The sequence below is a fragment of the Lactuca virosa genome, chromosome 7 (genome assembly GCF_052849685.1).
Source record: "Lactuca virosa cultivar CGN04683 chromosome 7, Lactuca_virosa_CGN04683_v6, whole genome shotgun sequence".
NCBI lineage: Eukaryota > Viridiplantae > Streptophyta > Magnoliopsida > Asterales > Asteraceae > Lactuca > Lactuca virosa.
In genome coordinates, this window is record NC_136432.1 from 106,723,664 (window position 1) to 106,741,500 (window position 17,837).

Below are 17,837 nucleotides of genomic sequence, written 5' to 3' on the forward strand. Positions count from 1 at the left end.
TCGGATTGTTCACGTCATTGGTATCGTATGCCCTTTCTCCTATTCGCTAGTCGCCGGAGCCTGAACAGTTGACCTTTGCCTGTTGGGTGTTCTTCGGTATTCCGCTGGTGGTCTTCGTTCCCTATTCTCATTATCCGGTACATAGTTTTGTTCCTTTGTATTTCTTTATATATCTATTAATTTGTTTTCTCTCACTAGGGGAGTAGTGTCTAGGCATAAAGTAGAAATTGTGAATTGCACTTTGCAGAGCCTTTATTATGAATTATGACTACACGCCTCTCTCACATTATGACATATGGTATAATTCAATTAAAATATATAAACGTATATATAAATTACTTTATATTTATTAGTTTATTATTAATTCTAAAGTATCTTCTGACTTATTTGGTTCGTACATGTTGAACAGATGAATTATATATATATATATATATATATATATATATATATATATATATATATATATATATATATATATATATATATATATATTACTTTATACTTAGTAAGTGAATTGAAGATTTATTACTATATAATTTTGATTAATCTGTGGTAGGGGTGGAATTGGTACGGTACCGAGTTTTTTTTCTTCAAACCGTGTACCGTACCAACTATAGTTGGTATAAGATTTTGGCTATGAGTACCGTACCAAGTGTACTTGGTACCAATTAATTTGGCTACCAACAAATTTGGTTGGTATATATTGGTATTTGGTATATACCAAAATTTTTAACTAATATGTACTATACTTGAATATAAGTTGAATTTGTAGACATTTGGTCGTTGCTTCACTCGCTTCTGGTAGTATTTTTTTTTTTGAAACCACTAAAAGGATTAAAAGAGGTTCACCCCTAGCAAGTTGCTAGAGGAAACAAATGGTAACAGTACAAGTACAAGGAATGAGAAGTTAGTATTCCTTTTTAAGTTTTAATTTATGTATCACTGATCTCGTACACATCAAACAATAAGTATCAAGAAATTTGCCGGTCAATATGTAAGTTTAGTAATTCTAAGACTTGTTAGTTGTTATTCTAATTAAAACATGAAGATATGAGAACTCATATATCTTTGTATTTATGAATTGATATATATATATATATATATATATATATATATATATATATATATATATATATATATATATATATATATATATATTGGTTGGTACGGTACAGCTGTGGTATTCAAAATTTCATACCGTTACCGTATCAAGACTACTTAATTGGCTTGGTATTACCAGCCGAACATATTGGCTACCAAACAACTTGGCTGCCGACTTAATTGGTTCGGTTGGTAACATGTTGGTTGGTTCTCTATGGTACATATTTGTCAGCCCTAATCTATGGTATCTATTTGCTCATGTGGTATCGATTATATATATATATATATATATATATATATATATATATATATATATATATATATGACATGAAAGTAATTTATATCATATGCAGTTAATATTATCTTTTTCAAATAAAAGTTGTAATTATTTATTGATATTTTATATTGATATTTGTTGATTGTTATTAAATTTGGTTGTGTAGTAGATATCAACATGAAAAAACAACCAAATATTGATGGATTTTTTAAAAGAAAACACTCAAGCTCTGCTCAAGATTCCGAAACCCCACCAGAGATTATTTTGGATGAAGATGCCCCCACACCCAATGTTCCTAATACTGATAATCCTTTCAAAAAACCTCATCTTGAAATTAATGAAATTGATCTTAATATATTAGAAAGAGATCCTGGTTTACGTAAGCAAATTTATGATTATCCGGTTAATCAACAAGATACTATTAGGCGAGCATATATTAATCTTGGTCCCTTTCAACAAACACTTTCTGTATATCCAAAATCGGGACCAGAAACCCATAAATGTAGTTTTCAAGCTTCTTGGTTTAAATTATATCATTGGATTGAATATTCAAAGAGCTTAGATGTTGCGTTTTGTTTTCCATGTTTTCTATTCAACAAGCCTTCTGGAGTGGGACACTACGGCCAACAAGCATTTACTATAGATGAATTTCAGAGTTGGAAGAAAGTTGGTGGAAAAAGTTGTGATTTTTTTTGCATCACATGGAACTGAGTGTACATCTTTTCACAACATTGCACAAAATCATGTGATGATTTGTTAAACGAGGAACAAGATATACGAAATGTGTTTGATACATTTACAGAAGAAGGGCGTAAAAATAATAGATTAAGACTGAAAGCTACTATTTATGCAGTACGTTGGTGCAACTTTCAAGGAGTTGCATATAGAGGTTGTGATGAAGGACCAGATTCCATAAACAAAGGAAATTTTCATCAAATGTTGAAGGCAATTGGCGATTTTAACACGGAGATGGAAGAATTGTTCCGTACTGCTCCTAAATATGCATCGTATATATCACCGTCAATTCAGAAAGAGGTTCTAAACCTTATATCAACTAGGGTGAGGAGGATGATTTGTGCGGAGATTGATGGTGGGAAATTTTGTTTAGTTGTTGATGAGGCACATGATCAGTCTAATAAAGAACAAATGTCAATTGTTTTGAGATTTTTAAATAAAGATGGCTTTGTTATGGAGCATTTCTTTGGGCTTGTTCATTGTTTTGCCCATCGATTGCAATTAGCATAACAATCTTGATCTTATGTGTATTATGTCACATAACAATCTTGATCTTATGTGTATTATGTCACATAACAACCTGACACTACAGCACAAACTCTTAAGAATGCAATTTATTTTGTAATGTCACATAACAATCTTGATCTTATGTGTATTATGTTCATTGTTTTGCCCATCGATTGCAATTAGCATTAATGGCTGCTTCACAAGGAGTTGTTGCATTACAGAAGTTTTTTACTCGATTATCTTTTGTTATCAATGTTGTTGGTGCTTCCTCCAAGCGTGCCGACCAAATTAGAGATGCACAAGTCGAGGAAATTGCATATAAGATTTATATTGATGAGTTAGAGACACATAGAGGTCTTAATCAAATTGGTACATTACAACGAGTTGGTGATACTAGATGGAGTTCTCACCTCAAATCAGTTTCGAGCTTAATCAAAATGTTTAGTCCAACTTGTGAGGTTTTACTTAAAATTATTGAAGATGGCACCGGTGCAATCACAGGCGACGCAGATTCAGCATATGAAGCTATTACTACATTTGAGTTCATTTTTGTTCTTCATCTCGAGAAAGAAATAATGGAGATCACTGATTTACTTTGTCAAGCTTTACAAAGACAAACTCAAGATATTTGTAATGTATTGAGGTTAGTTGCATCTACCAAATTGTTATTACCAAAAATGAAAGATGAAAGATGGGATGGTTTTCTCTCTCTTGTTAAGTCATTTTGTCAGGAATGCAACATTGATATCCCTGATATGTCTTCTCCCTACTTTAGTAGAGGGGCTCGAGCTCGTAACGAGCGTAGTGATCATACACTTGAACATCATTACCGAGTGGATATATTTTACGAAGCAATTAATTGTCAAATAATGGAATTAAATCATCGATTCAACGATAGCTCCACGAAGTTGCTTCGACTTTCAACAACTTTAGATCCTAAAAGTGTTGATGAGCCTTTTCAAAGTGGTGATATAATTAAGTTAGTAGAAAAGTTTTATCCTGAAGCAATGAACAAGAGAAAGGAGTTTTGAAGATACAACTTCAACATTATGAGATTGATGTCGTTCAACATGCAGATTATAAACTATTGACATCTATGTCCGAATTGTGTCAATGGTTGATAAAGACTAGAAGAGTAGCGAACTTTCATCTTATTTATCGAGTAGTTAGTCTCATACTTACTCTTCCAGTTTCTACTGCTACAATAGAGAGATCATTTTCAGCAATGAACCTCATTAAAACAAGGTTACGGAATAGAATGGAAGATGAGTTTTTGAATGACTCATTGGTTTTGCACTTCGAAATGGACTTGCTGAAAAGATTAGTTTAGAGACAATTGTAGAAGATTTTAAAAAAGCAAAAGATGGTCGTGTTCCACTTTGATAAACGATTTAACAATCTTTATATTAATTTTCTTGTTTAAACTTTCGATATGTCATAATTTTCAACTAAATAAAATTTGTTAATATAGCTTAATTATGAAGTCTTAATTCCGGCCCCCTAGCTGTAGTGCTTTGTGTTCCCCCCCTGAATGTAGGCCGGCCGTCGGAAATTTGTAGGTGTCAAAGTCAATGTCAGTCAAAGTGGGCCTCGTCGGTAATCCGTAGGAAATCCGTAACTATTTATTTACGTAGCTATTACGTCTGGAATTTACCAACGGATAATCCCGTCAGTATTCCGTCGCTAATCCGTCGGTATAATTTACCCACAAGCGTTTATGTTGCGGCCCATAGAGACTTAACCATGTCCACATTGGTTCCTTCGATTTTCTTGTAGTATAACAACGCCATCCTATTTGGTTAGAAAAATATATTGAATTAACTGTTTGATTTATAATTAAAAAAATGCAAAAAAAAATGTCATTTTAAATTGATTTTGCATACATAAATTTTCTGCCAGAATGCCACGAAATGTTTTCTGGATACCTCCACTAAACTTTTGATTGAAGATCTTTCGAGGTAAAATTCCTCGCCTAAATTATAAAGGCGACATGAAGTTGCAGAAAGCCATTTTTTTCCAAAAAAATAAAAAAGGATCAACGAAGATATGTCGTCACAAAAACGTTCTCCTTGAAGTGAAAATATATAGTTCTTAGAAAATCGATTTTCGTTATATATGGATCATATTATTCAGAAAAAATGTGACTAAAATTATGTGATTATTCATACGAACTGCGTATTTGGTTTTGAGGAACTGGACTTTTTAATCTTTTAACGTGCACGATAAAAATATGGATGTTTTCTACACTGGGCTGATTTTTATATATACCGAAATTAATCTGTTTTTCTCTAAAATATGTTAAAAACGGCTTATATGTGGGGATCATATGAATCCTTTGGTCAGGACATATAGTGTGTGTACCTCTAATAAACTTTGCCACAAGATGTTTAGGGCAAAATTTCCTTATATATAGGGATGACATAAAGAAAGCCGACTTTTAATAAAAAATTAAAAAAAAAATCCAAAATATTCAAGAACCTAATATCGTCATAAGGGAGGAGGGAGTCATTCCCTCCCAACCCACCCACATCACTTTTCTCTTTTATTTTTCATCATCTTTTCCAACCCACAACACACGGAAACCCTATCTTTTTGAACCCACTCAACTCATTCAATTAAAAAAAATACAAAACAATCAAAGGTAAAATCTTAATTAGCAATAGAGTTACCCGCGGTACCACTCTCGCTTCAACGGGTTGGTTAATTGGTTTCACTAACCCATTTCATCATCTCTCTATTTTCTCTCTCTCATTTTCTTTTGTACCATGTGTTTTAAAACTTGTACCATGGTTGTTTTGTATTTTTTTAAATTAAATGGGTTGAGTGAGTTGAGAAAGATAGGATTTCCGTGTGTTGTGTGTTGGGAAAGATGAAGAAAAATAAAAGACAAAAATTGATGTGACAGTGGGTTCAGTGGGTTGGGAGGGAACGAGTCCCACCTCCCTAAAAGGGGAATCTAAGGAACCAATGTGGACATAGTCTCTAAGGAACAAATCATATAACTTATTATAAAAGTCGATTCTCATCTAAAACTGGATCTTATGATTCTTAAAATTGCAACTAACAGATTATCCTAACTATTAGGAACCAAGTATTTTGCTTAAGATTCTTTTAATCATGTAACACCCAACATTTGTTTGTTATTTTGCACACAACTAGAGAACTGGGTAATTAGCAATGGCCTTATCCGTCGGTAAAGGTCATTTCTTAAAATTCTTCGATCTTGAACTCTTTGTGTCCCGAAAAATAAAGTATATATGTTGAGAAATATGTTTATTTCTTAAGTATAATTCAATCATAAACATGGAAATAAATAAAACAAATTGCCTAGTTTGGTATGTTTGGCTTTAGGTTCTAGAAATCAATGAATGTTGCAGTTGGAGTCATATTTAGTAAAGCTGAGGGTATCTGTGTAGATTAAATAAGGTTCAGGGATCAGAAGTGAATAAACTGAAACTATGGATGCTGCTACTACTGGTTGTGGAGAATATATAGTTCTTCAATATACTAAATTTTTATTAACTTTTGCATGTATATTATAAGGAGAATATATATTTAATTCATTTATTATTACAAGATCGAAATATAGGAGCCTTTATTTAGCAAAGGGGTAACAATTGTGACACTAAGCTTCACCAGCAGCAATAGGAAGATAAAAGCCTCTCCCTTCCCTCTCGTCATGGCTGGTTTTCAGTTCATGGTAGAATATGGTATACGCCACAAGCATAAAGAGTTGCAACAAGGAAAAGAATCCGTTCGAGAAAGGAATCGTGATTGCCAGCTGTGTGCTCCTTCTCAACTCAATGCTTGCAAGGAGATAATTAGCCATCTGATGAACAACACCATAGGCAACCAAAAAACGAACAAGTATCAGTGACGCTTTTAGTCTTTTGCCTTTCATTAGATCTCCGGCCCTCCCAATTGCTTTAACACCACTAAAACCTTCCTCTAAGACAGAAACAACCATACTTACTATCCAAAGGGAAGCCATGTAAAAGTAACAAACTGGGATCGAAAGAGTGATTACTCCTAAGGAAAAAAGTACCCATGAATTTGCTGCCAAGATGGTGGTTATGGTCATAGAAATTAAGTAAAGAAAGACGATGCCCAAAGTCAGCAAAATCATGAAAAAGCTAGTGACTAATGGTCTTTTCCAACTTTTTATTAATATCAAGTTAAGGTCTTTTGCATCTAATACTTTGGCAGTGTAAGCTTCATATGATGAAGAAACTATGGCCACGAAGAAAGTTAGTGAGATGATAGAGGAAATCGCCATGATCAAGAGTTTGACAAGGATAATTTCACGAACGTCGGTGAGTGCGCCTGCATAATTGGTTTGATCAATATTGTAACTTAAATCTTGAACCATGTTCGGGTACTTAGCCAACTGCAACACAAAATCCTTAATGACAGGTGCAAGCAAATACTTCTGAGCAAAATCTAAGAGGGAAAAGGAAACAAATACAAGGAGTAGGATTGGACCCAGTACTTTCAGGTTTCTTCTTGTGGTTGTGAAAGACTCCCTAATGATTTGAAAGAACCCTAAAGAAGATTGGGATCGAGGGATTGATTTGTTCTCCATTTTTTGATGTTTACGTTCTTAATGATTAAACTTCATTAGAGTTTGGGTTTTATAGAGGTAATTTTGGCCTGGTTCTCTTGTCAATTGTCATTTTCAACATATTAATGATTGAAGAAATATTACACGTTATATAAATTCCAAGGATATTACACGTTATATAAATTTGATGGGTAGTTCCAAGTATTTTCCCACCAATCTAATGTTTTTTCGTTGTTGGACTTTTAATAACTAAATGTTAAAACACTTCGTGTTCAGAACGTTTTCCAAAATTGAAAGAGACTTTTTCGGATCAACGATGAAGACTCGGCCACGCAGATAATACTTAAGTAATTTAGAAATTGTACATGATGATGGATCGATTTTATTAAATTGGGAAACTAGAAAAAATCAAATTTACTGATACTGAAAAGGTATCCCAAATTGAGACATAATCATTAACAAGATAAATCTAATCAAATTTAGAACATAAATCTTCATAAATGGTTCCTATGTTTTCAGAATATCAAGTTTAGTCCTTCATTTTTTTTTGTTTCATTAAAAGGTCATGTTGCTCATCTATAAAAAATGACTTTTATACCATTTTTAATTTACATTATATTTTTCTTTAAATAAAGTTATTTAATTATTTTTAATAAGTAACACTTCCACCCCTTCTGACCACTGACCACCGACAACGACGACCAAGCTGGAAAATCATGTTGGTTAGACTTTCGCGACTGTCCTCTCCGGTGATCAGCATCGCCACCGTTGAGCAACTCTTCTCTTTCTCTGACGCCCCTTCATTCTTGCGACCATACTACAACATAATGGAATTGAGAACCCTTATTCCCACTGTATCACGTGAGATCTACTTCATCACCACCGCCTACCACCATCTTGTGAGATATGCTATGACAACCGGAGATGCCGATGCATCATTCATTGTTCATTTTTTGTTTCTCGTTTCCAGTGAACCGGATAAGGAAAGAGAGGTGGTATGTAAATTAAGGACCGGCTCAACCAGTTTGGGGGCACTAAGCGAAACAAAAATTTGGGGCCCTTTGACATTACTATACTTAATGTTATAGCTATTAAGTAGTAACTATTAACCCTAATCAGTTTTAAAATATATATATATATATATATATATATATATATATATATATATATATATATATATATATATATATAAGGGCTCAAGTAAAGCTCATACTTGAGCCCTTATATATATATATATATATATATATATATATATATATATATATAAGGGCTCAAGTATGAGCTTTACTTATAACATTACAGTGACAAGAAAGTATGATCCATTAGCTAATGAATTGTTATCAACATGTTTATTTAACTCTTCTCATAGTTAAAAAAAAATGAAAAATAACTTATAATACAAACTAAAATTCAAGGTTCATTGAATCATTTGTTTATGGCCATTGTTATTGATTCAGCATAAACTTTGCTTACTAGTTTAAAGTCTTGCAACTTTTGGTTAACTTTTGGTAATTTGGTGTACACAATTTTTATCAATCTAATATAAATTCTAAAGTAATCTGATCGGCTGATCCAATAATCAATATGCAAATTCAGTGAAATTTGAAAACAATTTCATGACATTTGACTACAAGACTAGAAGTCTACAATACAATCATATGACATGGAAACAAGTTAACAAGATTAGAAGAAGAACAGATGGATCATGGAACTTGGAAGAGGTTGTATATTACCGTTTATGGAGATTGGAGAAGGCTTCAATGGAGAAGGAAGAAGTCGAAGAACAGATGGAACTTTCAACTTGGAAGCCTTGTCTGTGCAGTTGTGCCGTGAACGGTGAATCAGAACTCAGAAGAAGAAGATCAAGATTCAAGCCGAACATGCGATGAGGCGAAGTGGCGAACACAGAAACCGTATGCAGATGATTATAGGAAGAAGAAGTGTCGTTTTTTTCCAGCCGTTTAGCGCCTTAGGGATATACTAACATGGACTCATTGGTTTGTGGGGCCCTCTAGATATAGGGGCCCTAAGCCCTACCTTTGTTTTAGTATGAATAAGGCCGACCCTGTGTAAATCATCTTCCAAACACAAATCTTGGAATAAAACTTTAACTCTTCAGATGAAATCAAACCTCGAATCATTCGTGTATGGTAAAGTGAATTTAATCTCGGTTGTAACATGATGAAGTCCTTTGGGATTGTTGGACATTTAACCCTTCAAGGTTATTTGGCCTTTCAGATGGTGACGAGAGCTCTTCAAGGTTATTTCATTGATGATGTTGTAGAAATCAATGGGCATTAGGGCTTTGACTTTGACCTTTCAGTTGGCAACGACAACTCTTGACGGTGATGTCGTAAGTGGTGTTGAAGAAGTCGATGTGATTTAGGGCATGCATTTTATGTTCTTTAGTGATGAGCAGTGATGATACAGATAAACAGGTAAGGGTGAGCGGGGTAAGAATGCGGTTAGTCATCATGTGGGGAGTTAGGGTGAGTGGGATTATTTTTTAAATCTATAATGACAAGTAAATAATAGAAAATTAAAAAGGAAATTATTAAGGGCAAACACATCTTTTTATATATGTGAGGTACCAACCACAATATAAACTGAAATGATAAGGACCTTTCATCAAACCGAAAAAAAAATTAATGGCTAAACTTGATATTGTGGGAAGCTACATGGATCATTTATGGATATTTGTCTTAATGAAATGAGAAACATTAATGCGTTTTTTCCATCTAAATGATCCTACAAATAATTAGCATTAGAATTATCATTATAAAACTTATAATGGATGTCATCTAAATAAATATAGTTAAATATAAATGTCATTTTGTACCATATTCATTTTAAACCTTCATACCACTTCATATTTGAACTAATTAATGACAACCACTACAAAATGAACTAAATTGTATTTTATAAGAATTGCTATATATTTAACTTAATACGATTCAATTTATGAGTATTAAAAGAATCGTACACTATAAGAATAAGGAGGTATGGTGACGTTACATATCCCGACGACGAAAGTCGCCGCTACAAGTAGGGATATGCCGACAACTTGTCGTCGACATAGCTTTTGCCAACTTTGACCAAATTCATTTGACTGGAAGATCTGTTCTGACAACATGTCATCGCCACTCACTCGGCGAGAACACGGTCTTCTGAAATCCTATGCCAACAACAAGTCGTCAGTATAGTTTAGGACAAATCTAGTTTTCATTTATTTTTATTCCATGGTGCATAAAACCCAATCGATGTAGTTTTTTGGAAGCTATCCCGATGACTCATTGTCGGCATGCCACGTGGCGATTCGTGTGAAATATCTATCCTGACGACTTGTCGTTGGTACAACTTTTTAATTTTTTTGCTAAAGCAAAAGAAGGAACGACGTCATTTATGTAAACTCTATACCGACGACTTGTCATCGGCATAGGGTTTTACCCTAACAGAACTCCAGTCCATCGCTCATTCGCAACGAACGACAACACCAATTTCTCTCTCGACAAAAATCGTGATTGGGCACTCCTTCACCGGCGATGAGCAGCAGGTACACTCTTGGTCAACCTTTATACCCCGAATTTGTTCTTTGTTACTGTTTGTTCAAGCTTTTTTCCAAGAATTTGTGGTTTTTTCTAGTTACAATCGTTCACCATCGGCCGCCGTTCACCACCATCCGTCGTTCACCACCTTCGACCTTCCCCACCGAGGACTCCACTCTCCTTCCAATTTTTCTCCTTCATTGCCACAACACATAAGAGGTTGGGTCTTTTTCTCGTTTTTTTTTTCTGATTTTGTGTATTTCTGGTGACCACCAACCACCACCGGAGGACCACCATCAAATCCGACCACCAAAATCCGACCATCACAGCAAGAAGAACAAAACAGGTTGGTTTTTCTTTTTTGTTTTTTTCTTGTTTTCTATTTTTTGTTGAAATTTAAATTGCATGTATAAGTTTATATGAAATGAAAATTGGTCCTTGTATGATTGTATGATTGTGTTACTTGTTTGGTCTTTGTATGATTGTGTTATTTGTTTAGGTATATATAAAATTAAAATTATATGTATAAAATGTTAATTTACTTGCTTAGGTTTATATGAATTTGAAATTGTGTATAAAATGTTCTATGAAATTGAAATTGTTTAGGTATATATGATATTTAAATTGTATGTATAAAATGTTAATTTACTTGTTTAGGTTTATATGAAATCGAAATTCTATGTATAAAATGTGAAATATGTATCATTGTGCTACTTGTTTAGGTTGATATGATATTGTATGTATAAAATGTAAAATATGTATGATTGTGTTGCTGGTTTAGGTTTATTAGTTTGAGAGCATGAAGTGTAAAGTGCTTAATTGATAAGTTAAAATGTTTGTCTTTAAGTTCATGATAAGTTCTTAGTGATAAGTTAAGGTTTTTGTATTTAATTAGGTAATATCATTGTTTAAAGTACAATGTTATAATTGAAATAAAAAAACGAAAATAAATTATCATAATAGAAAAAAAGAACAAAATATATAAAGTAAGATGCTATAATTGAAAAAAAATGCTAAAAATACTCTAAATATAAAAAAGAAGTGAAAGACAATGCTTTTAATAAACAATCTAATAAAAGCACGGTGTTATTAAAGAAAACCTATGCTCACGGATGTTGGTCCTATGCTCAACGATGTTATTTAGAGGTAATAAAATATATTAGTTATTTAAAATTGTTATTAACACTTGTATAAATATATTTATTGTTTTTGACTTATTATAGAAACAACTGGGCTGAAACCGCAGCATATTGAGGGTTGGAGACAAATACGCTAGAATGAAGGTTCGGGTTTGTGTACAATTCAAGCATAAGAAGATTCGATAAGTGATAAATGAAGTGAATACGTTGTTTAAATATGTTATTATTATTCATTATAGTTTTTCGTTTAAGGTATATTATTATTATTTTAATGTTTAAATAAAGTCGTTTGTTTTAATTATCATATGTTTATTGGGTTTTTTTAGGAGAAAATTAAAGACAAATATAAGAAAATGCAAAGCGAGGTCCGGGGTGGCCGAGAAGTCGATGAGGAAGAATGTATCGTACGTTCCCTCGGTACGAGATGCGCGCGTGCTCGTCGAATGGGTAGGAGACTAACTCCCAACTTCGGTCTAATTCAAAATGAACCGGCTTCCACTTCCACATCATCCCAATTTCAATCCAAATCTCAATCCCAATTTGATGCACAACAAATGCAAGAATACTTGCAACAATATAATGCATCATTGGCGGCATATATTCCTAACTTCCAACCACCAGCATTTCCTAGTTTTCTATTCAACTCCAACAAAATGTCGAACCCCATTTTATGAAGAGGGTAGTTGTGTGGTTCGTTGAGTGGTGTTTGACTTGTAGAAAGGTCAAAGCCGAACATCAGACACCTCACGGCAAGGTGCAGCCGTTACCCATTCGTATGTAGAAATGGGAGGAGATCACTATAGATTTCATCACAAAATTGCCCAGGACGGCGCGGGGTGTTGATTCTATTTGGGTCATTGTGGACAGGTTAACCAAGAGTGCACATTTATCCCGATTGCCGAGAGCATATCCGTAGAAAAGTTAGATGATATCTATGTTCGGGAGGTGGTAATCAGGCACGGGGTGTCGATATCTATGGTCTCGGATCGAGATGTTGGTTTCACCTCCAGGATTTGAAGGAAGTTCCTAGAGGAGTTGGGTACTCAATTGCAAATTAGTGCAGCATACCACCCCCAGACCGACGGTTAGAGCAAGTGGACGAAAATATGGAAGGGATTTATAAGATTCTATAATTTACTAGTTAAACAATTAATAAGATAATTACCAAATATAACAACCCTATCTATTCCCTAGATTTTCAAAATCTTTGACTTGGGGTGGAAGGCAAGGCTTTCAATCCTTGCCTTATTTTCGAAAACCCTAGGGTTAAGAAACCCTAAATCTTGAAATTTTGGAGGCAAAGGAAAGGGTTAAAGAACCCTTTAGAAATTTTCGAAACCAAGGTTATGAAACCCTAATTTGTGAAAATCATAAGGCTTAGGGTTTAATTGGCATAAACCCTAATTTGGTCAAATTCAATCAATTGCATCAAATCTAATTGAAAACAAAACCAAAAGCTCTGATACCACTGATGGGTTTTGAGCATTGCAAACAATTCTTATGTGTGCATGCAACCCTAATAAATTGGATATATGTTTTCTCTATTAGACATACAAGCATTGAACACAAAACTAGAAACCCTAGAAGGTAACTGGAATTTTGAAATTTACAACAACTAGGGATAGAAATCATACCTTTAAGATTGTTATTGTAAATAATCTTGAATCCTTGCTTGATAGACCTTTGGCAGCAAGCCCCATAAGTGTCGCGCCTCTAATGGTTCACAAACAAACCCTAGCAACCAAGAAAAGACTAATTGGTCTTAGCCAAAGTACATACTTCGATAAGGTACTAAAGCGTTTTTGTATAAAAAATTCCAAGAAAGGAGAGCTACCTATTCAAAGCAATACCAAGTTGAGTATGACTCAAAGCCCTAGTACAGATGAAGTGATAGCGGAAATGAGTCGAGCCCATATGCTTTGGCTATAGGATCAATCATGTGCGCTATGACATGTACTCGCCCTGATGTGTCTTATGCGTTAAGCATGTCACAACTAGCAATTTAGGGTTTACGATGCGAAGCGTGTTCACAATAATTTTTTCCATGTAACCTTGCAAAACTCCATCTAATGAAATTTAAGCTACAATGTTATTCAAATTCATACGTTCTTATATTGTGATTCAAGCCGAAACAAACTCATGCAAGTCCAAAACCCTTATTGGACCAACACTTCTTTATTGGACCATATTGGGCCGATAATTTCTTCCTTTGATCTTGTTGGGCCGAAAACCCTCTTTGGGCCCTAATGGGCCGGAAAACTTCTATTGGCCTCTATTTTGGGCCGAAAATACTTCAATAAGCCTTGTTAGGCCGAAAACCATCATTGGGCCCTCCTATTGGGCCCAAAACTTTTTGGGCCAGGCCAAAATCCGAACCATTCTTCTTGGGCCATCTCTTTTTGGGCCGAAAACCCTTGGGTCGGTTGGATTATGATGGGTTTTATGCATAAGAACAATCCTATGTGCTCATACAAACCCTAATGCTTGGATCTAGGTTTCTCTATTGTACATGCAATGAATCCAAGACTTACAAACCCTAGATCTATCAAATAAGAACTGAAATAAGGGTTTAGTAATTACCTTTGATTGTTATATAGCAATAACAATCAATCCTTGCTTTGATTGGCTTCAGAAAGCTTAGTGCCTCAAGTGTTGCACCTCTAATGGAGTCACAAACACCACTAAGCAACTTGGATGAAGACGAAGGAGAGTGGATGCACCAAAAACGGCTGGAAACCCTGGAGGAACACTTGTCCACGTTTTAGGGGCATAGGGGTCCTATATATACATGTAGGCTATTAGGGTTTACAACTAGGAAACCCTAATATGACTGCTTAAGCCCTAAGCAGTCCAATGGACCATTCCAGAAGGCCCTTGGACGATTTCTTTATGGTCATCCATATAGAATTCGTCCATTGCCATCTAATGGATCCTAAGCCCAACTTTGTAACTATCTTATAATTACAATATCAGTCCCCTTAATTTAATTAATCTCTTTTAGTCACAAAATTAATTCTTAATTAATTCTTGACTAATATTAATTAAACTATATGATTTCTCCTTTAATATATTATTCTTATAATATATTAATAAATCATAATTAAACCTTTCTCTCTCCTTAATTCATCCTACATATTGCTATGGTGAAGGCAACCCAAAAGGACCATGCTCATAATCGGGTCAAGTACATACCAAAATAGTTATGGACTTAGACACTAATCCAACAGTCTCCCACTTGGATAAGTCTAATAACTATTCTGCGTATGACTTCAGAACCTGATCAGCAATCGTAGCTTTCAAAAGCCGCTGTCAACTCTAATCTTATCAGATACGCGTGTCCTTTAGATAAGAGATTATATATTCCTCCATTCTACAAGATATCATATAGACATGAGAAATGGATTGAAATCATTCTCTCAGTCTATGTGGCGTTTCCCGATTTCCGATTTATGACGACTGACAAATTGAACAAATCAAATCAGTCCTGGCCCGGCCGAGCACTTTCCTTTGTCATCACTAAATCATCGAGGGGCCCACAGATATCGCTTTTATCCCACCTTGGGTAAAAGGAATGGATAAACTTTGACTCAAATGCTTGCTTTCACCTACTAATCGAATCACACACAACAATAAGTTTTATAACACCAAGTTACTGGTGCGTTTACTTATCATCAATGTGCAACCGACCAGCAAATAACAACTCACACGTCTCAGTTTCAAGAATATACAATGTTATCATCTCACCAATCACTCGTGATAAAACCATGAAGTGATTCTAGTGAGCGTGGGTTTGATCCAATACTTTAATCTTATCAAAGCACTCATGAACACTGCAGCAAACTTGTGCTATGTCTAAACACTTTAGACAATCTACAGACAGATTCATGACAGTCTTCCTTCATACCTACTTCCAACGTATGACCGACTATGGAGGTTCGAATAACCTAGTTATTCTGGAAGTCAAAACATGCAAAGTGAAACGCAATAATAATATTAATCCTATATGGTCCCAAAACTTTTGAGCGTAAATAAAACACTTTTATTTAAACACCATATTGATTACTCATTATTCATTGCTTACTGTTTCAGAAACTCAACTTATTAATCGAATTATAACCACAATTGTCCAATGCTCCAAGCATGCACACTTTGGTTTCCTATGGTCCATACTTTGTGAAATAGATTAATTGAAAAACTTTTCCAATGAAACTCATTTCACAATCCCCAATTCTTATTATTAGTATAAGAATACCAAATTCTTGCCACTTTTAGAATATGTCGGATTCTAACATTTTATGCAATGATTCTTTCGTAAAGTCATATCACAAAAGTCATCAAGACTTGGCCAATGAAATCACAAAGTACTCTTATCATAAATTGTTACAAAACAATTCCATAGACGTGAAGTCTCACATTCAAAGTACATTCCTTTGAACATCCTTCTCGCATAAAAGTTTCTAATCTAGACATATTTCTTAATATCCAACTCCCATTAATGGAAACATTTCCATATTTGCCATATGACAACTCATTCTTAATAGAATCTTATTTATTCATAATAATGTGAATATGGTCCATCCAGTACTATACTTCCAACTATTCACAAGCGACCAATCCTCAGTGACCTCAGATCGTCCTTTAATAGTTATTTAATTATTTTAGTCAAAACCAGTTCTAGTCCTTTTCCCTCTTAATGCCCTAGGCATTTGGAAAATTTTAGAATGGTCAAATATTATAGCATATGCAATAGATCCTATACCCGAAGCGTATTGGACACGATGCATAATGTCTCACATAAAGACGTGATACTTTATCATCCTTCTGCCATAATATTTTATGTGCCATGTTCCCACAATTCGAACTATGAAGAGGGATGTCGTAATCATAATAGAATATTGAGAATGCACTATGTATCCTTGACTAAATTTATTAACATTTCTCGATCTAAGCTTTAGAATTTTGAAACGAAGTATAATATTCTCTCCCTTAATTATAGCAAAACAACTTTTCAACCCTTGCAACTTTGCAAAGTATAACTCTTGTTTTCTATAATTAATATTGCTAACTTGTAATACTTACCATAATAATCATGCTCCCACTAACATGATGATTATTTTCTTACCAGCATAACACTTATGCTCCCACTAGCTTTGACATGTATTCAGAAAACAATTGAACTTCCGGAAAACAATGCTTATTGAATTCCTTAAGTTCATATTTCTAATACCTAATGCTTTAATAAGCCTTTATCTAAGCTTTTTAAGCTCACACACCTTTGCCTTAGATAGCTCACATGTGTGTCTAAACAATTCAGAATTTATGTTACTAAGTCCCAAATGTTCAGACCAATTGCCAAATATCACAATTCGAACTATGAAAAGGGATGCCGTAATCATAATTGAATTTGAGAATACAATTTTCACAATTCCTATCTTCTTAAAATCTCTCTTAGTGAAAACATTTCCTCACAATCATTTTCATGAAGGAGGGAAGCCTCATGACACTTAGATTTTAAATTGTATGTGTTTCTATCCATGTGAATTTGCCAAAACCAAAGTTTGCGACAAATCCAAACTCATATGGACCGAACGTGCTCAATCTCGATTTCTTGCCTCATGGTAACATGAATGCCCACCATGTCTTCCAAGCAACTCACCCCTACATATCCATGTACTTTCCATTGATCAAGGTGCTTTGTCTTTGTGCATTCAAATGAGAACTCATAGAACTCACATGCACAATTAAATCAACTGGAATGGCACAGAAACAAGATAACGTCAACACGATAGGTTATATACCTCAAGTCGTGTGCTAGTGATGATCAATTAGGTTTATTCTTGATTTGTTCTTGAAACTTTTCAAGACCATTAAGACTCCCACTGACTCCTTGACATATGAGGTTCTCTTGTCAAGAAACATTTCTTGACAAACAAATATTCAAGAGTTAGTGTAGCCTTTTGTCAAGTTTAACA

General features: G+C 34.3%; 3 protein-coding genes across 3 annotated transcripts; 2 read left to right on the plus strand and 1 right to left on the minus strand.

The window, feature by feature from the left end:
- Positions 1–1,555: 1,555 nt before the first annotated feature.
- LOC145127026 (uncharacterized) lies at positions 1,556–2,623 on the plus strand. Its single transcript, XM_079062279.1, has 3 exons — positions 1,556–1,846; positions 1,934–2,044; positions 2,144–2,623. Exons 1-3 carry the CDS (start codon positions 1,556–1,558, stop codon positions 2,621–2,623), a joined length of 882 nt encoding a protein of 293 aa, XP_078918405.1.
- Positions 2,624–2,808: 185 nt separating this feature from the next.
- LOC145127027 (uncharacterized) lies at positions 2,809–3,651 on the plus strand. The gene has a single exon (XM_079062280.1). The coding sequence runs from the start codon at positions 2,809–2,811 to the stop codon at positions 3,649–3,651; it is 843 nt and encodes a 280-aa protein (XP_078918406.1).
- A 2,594-nt stretch (positions 3,652–6,245) lies between these two features.
- Positions 6,246–7,202, minus strand: LOC145127028 (uncharacterized). Its single transcript, XM_079062281.1, has one exon. It carries the CDS (start codon positions 7,200–7,202, stop codon positions 6,246–6,248), a length of 957 nt encoding a protein of 318 aa, XP_078918407.1.
- Positions 7,203–17,837: the final 10,635 nt, after the last annotated feature.

Bases quoted from the DNA above. Each gene is read 5' to 3' on its own strand.
- LOC145127027 (XM_079062280.1), top strand. From the start codon at position 2,809: ATGGCTGCTTCACAAGGAGTTGTTGCATTACAGAAGTTTTTTACTCGA.
- LOC145127026 (XM_079062279.1), top strand. From the start codon at position 1,556: ATGAAAAAACAACCAAATATTGATGGATTTTTTAAAAGAAAACACTCA. The intron at 1,847-1,933 runs GTATATCCAAAA...GAATATTCAAAG, and splicing joins CCTTTCAACAAACACTTTCT to AGCTTAGATGTTGCGTTTTG. The intron at 2,045-2,143 runs GTTGGTGGAAAA...TTGTTAAACGAG, and splicing joins AATTTCAGAGTTGGAAGAAA to GAACAAGATATACGAAATGT.
- LOC145127028 (XM_079062281.1), bottom strand. From the start codon at position 7,202: ATGGAGAACAAATCAATCCCTCGATCCCAATCTTCTTTAGGGTTCTTT.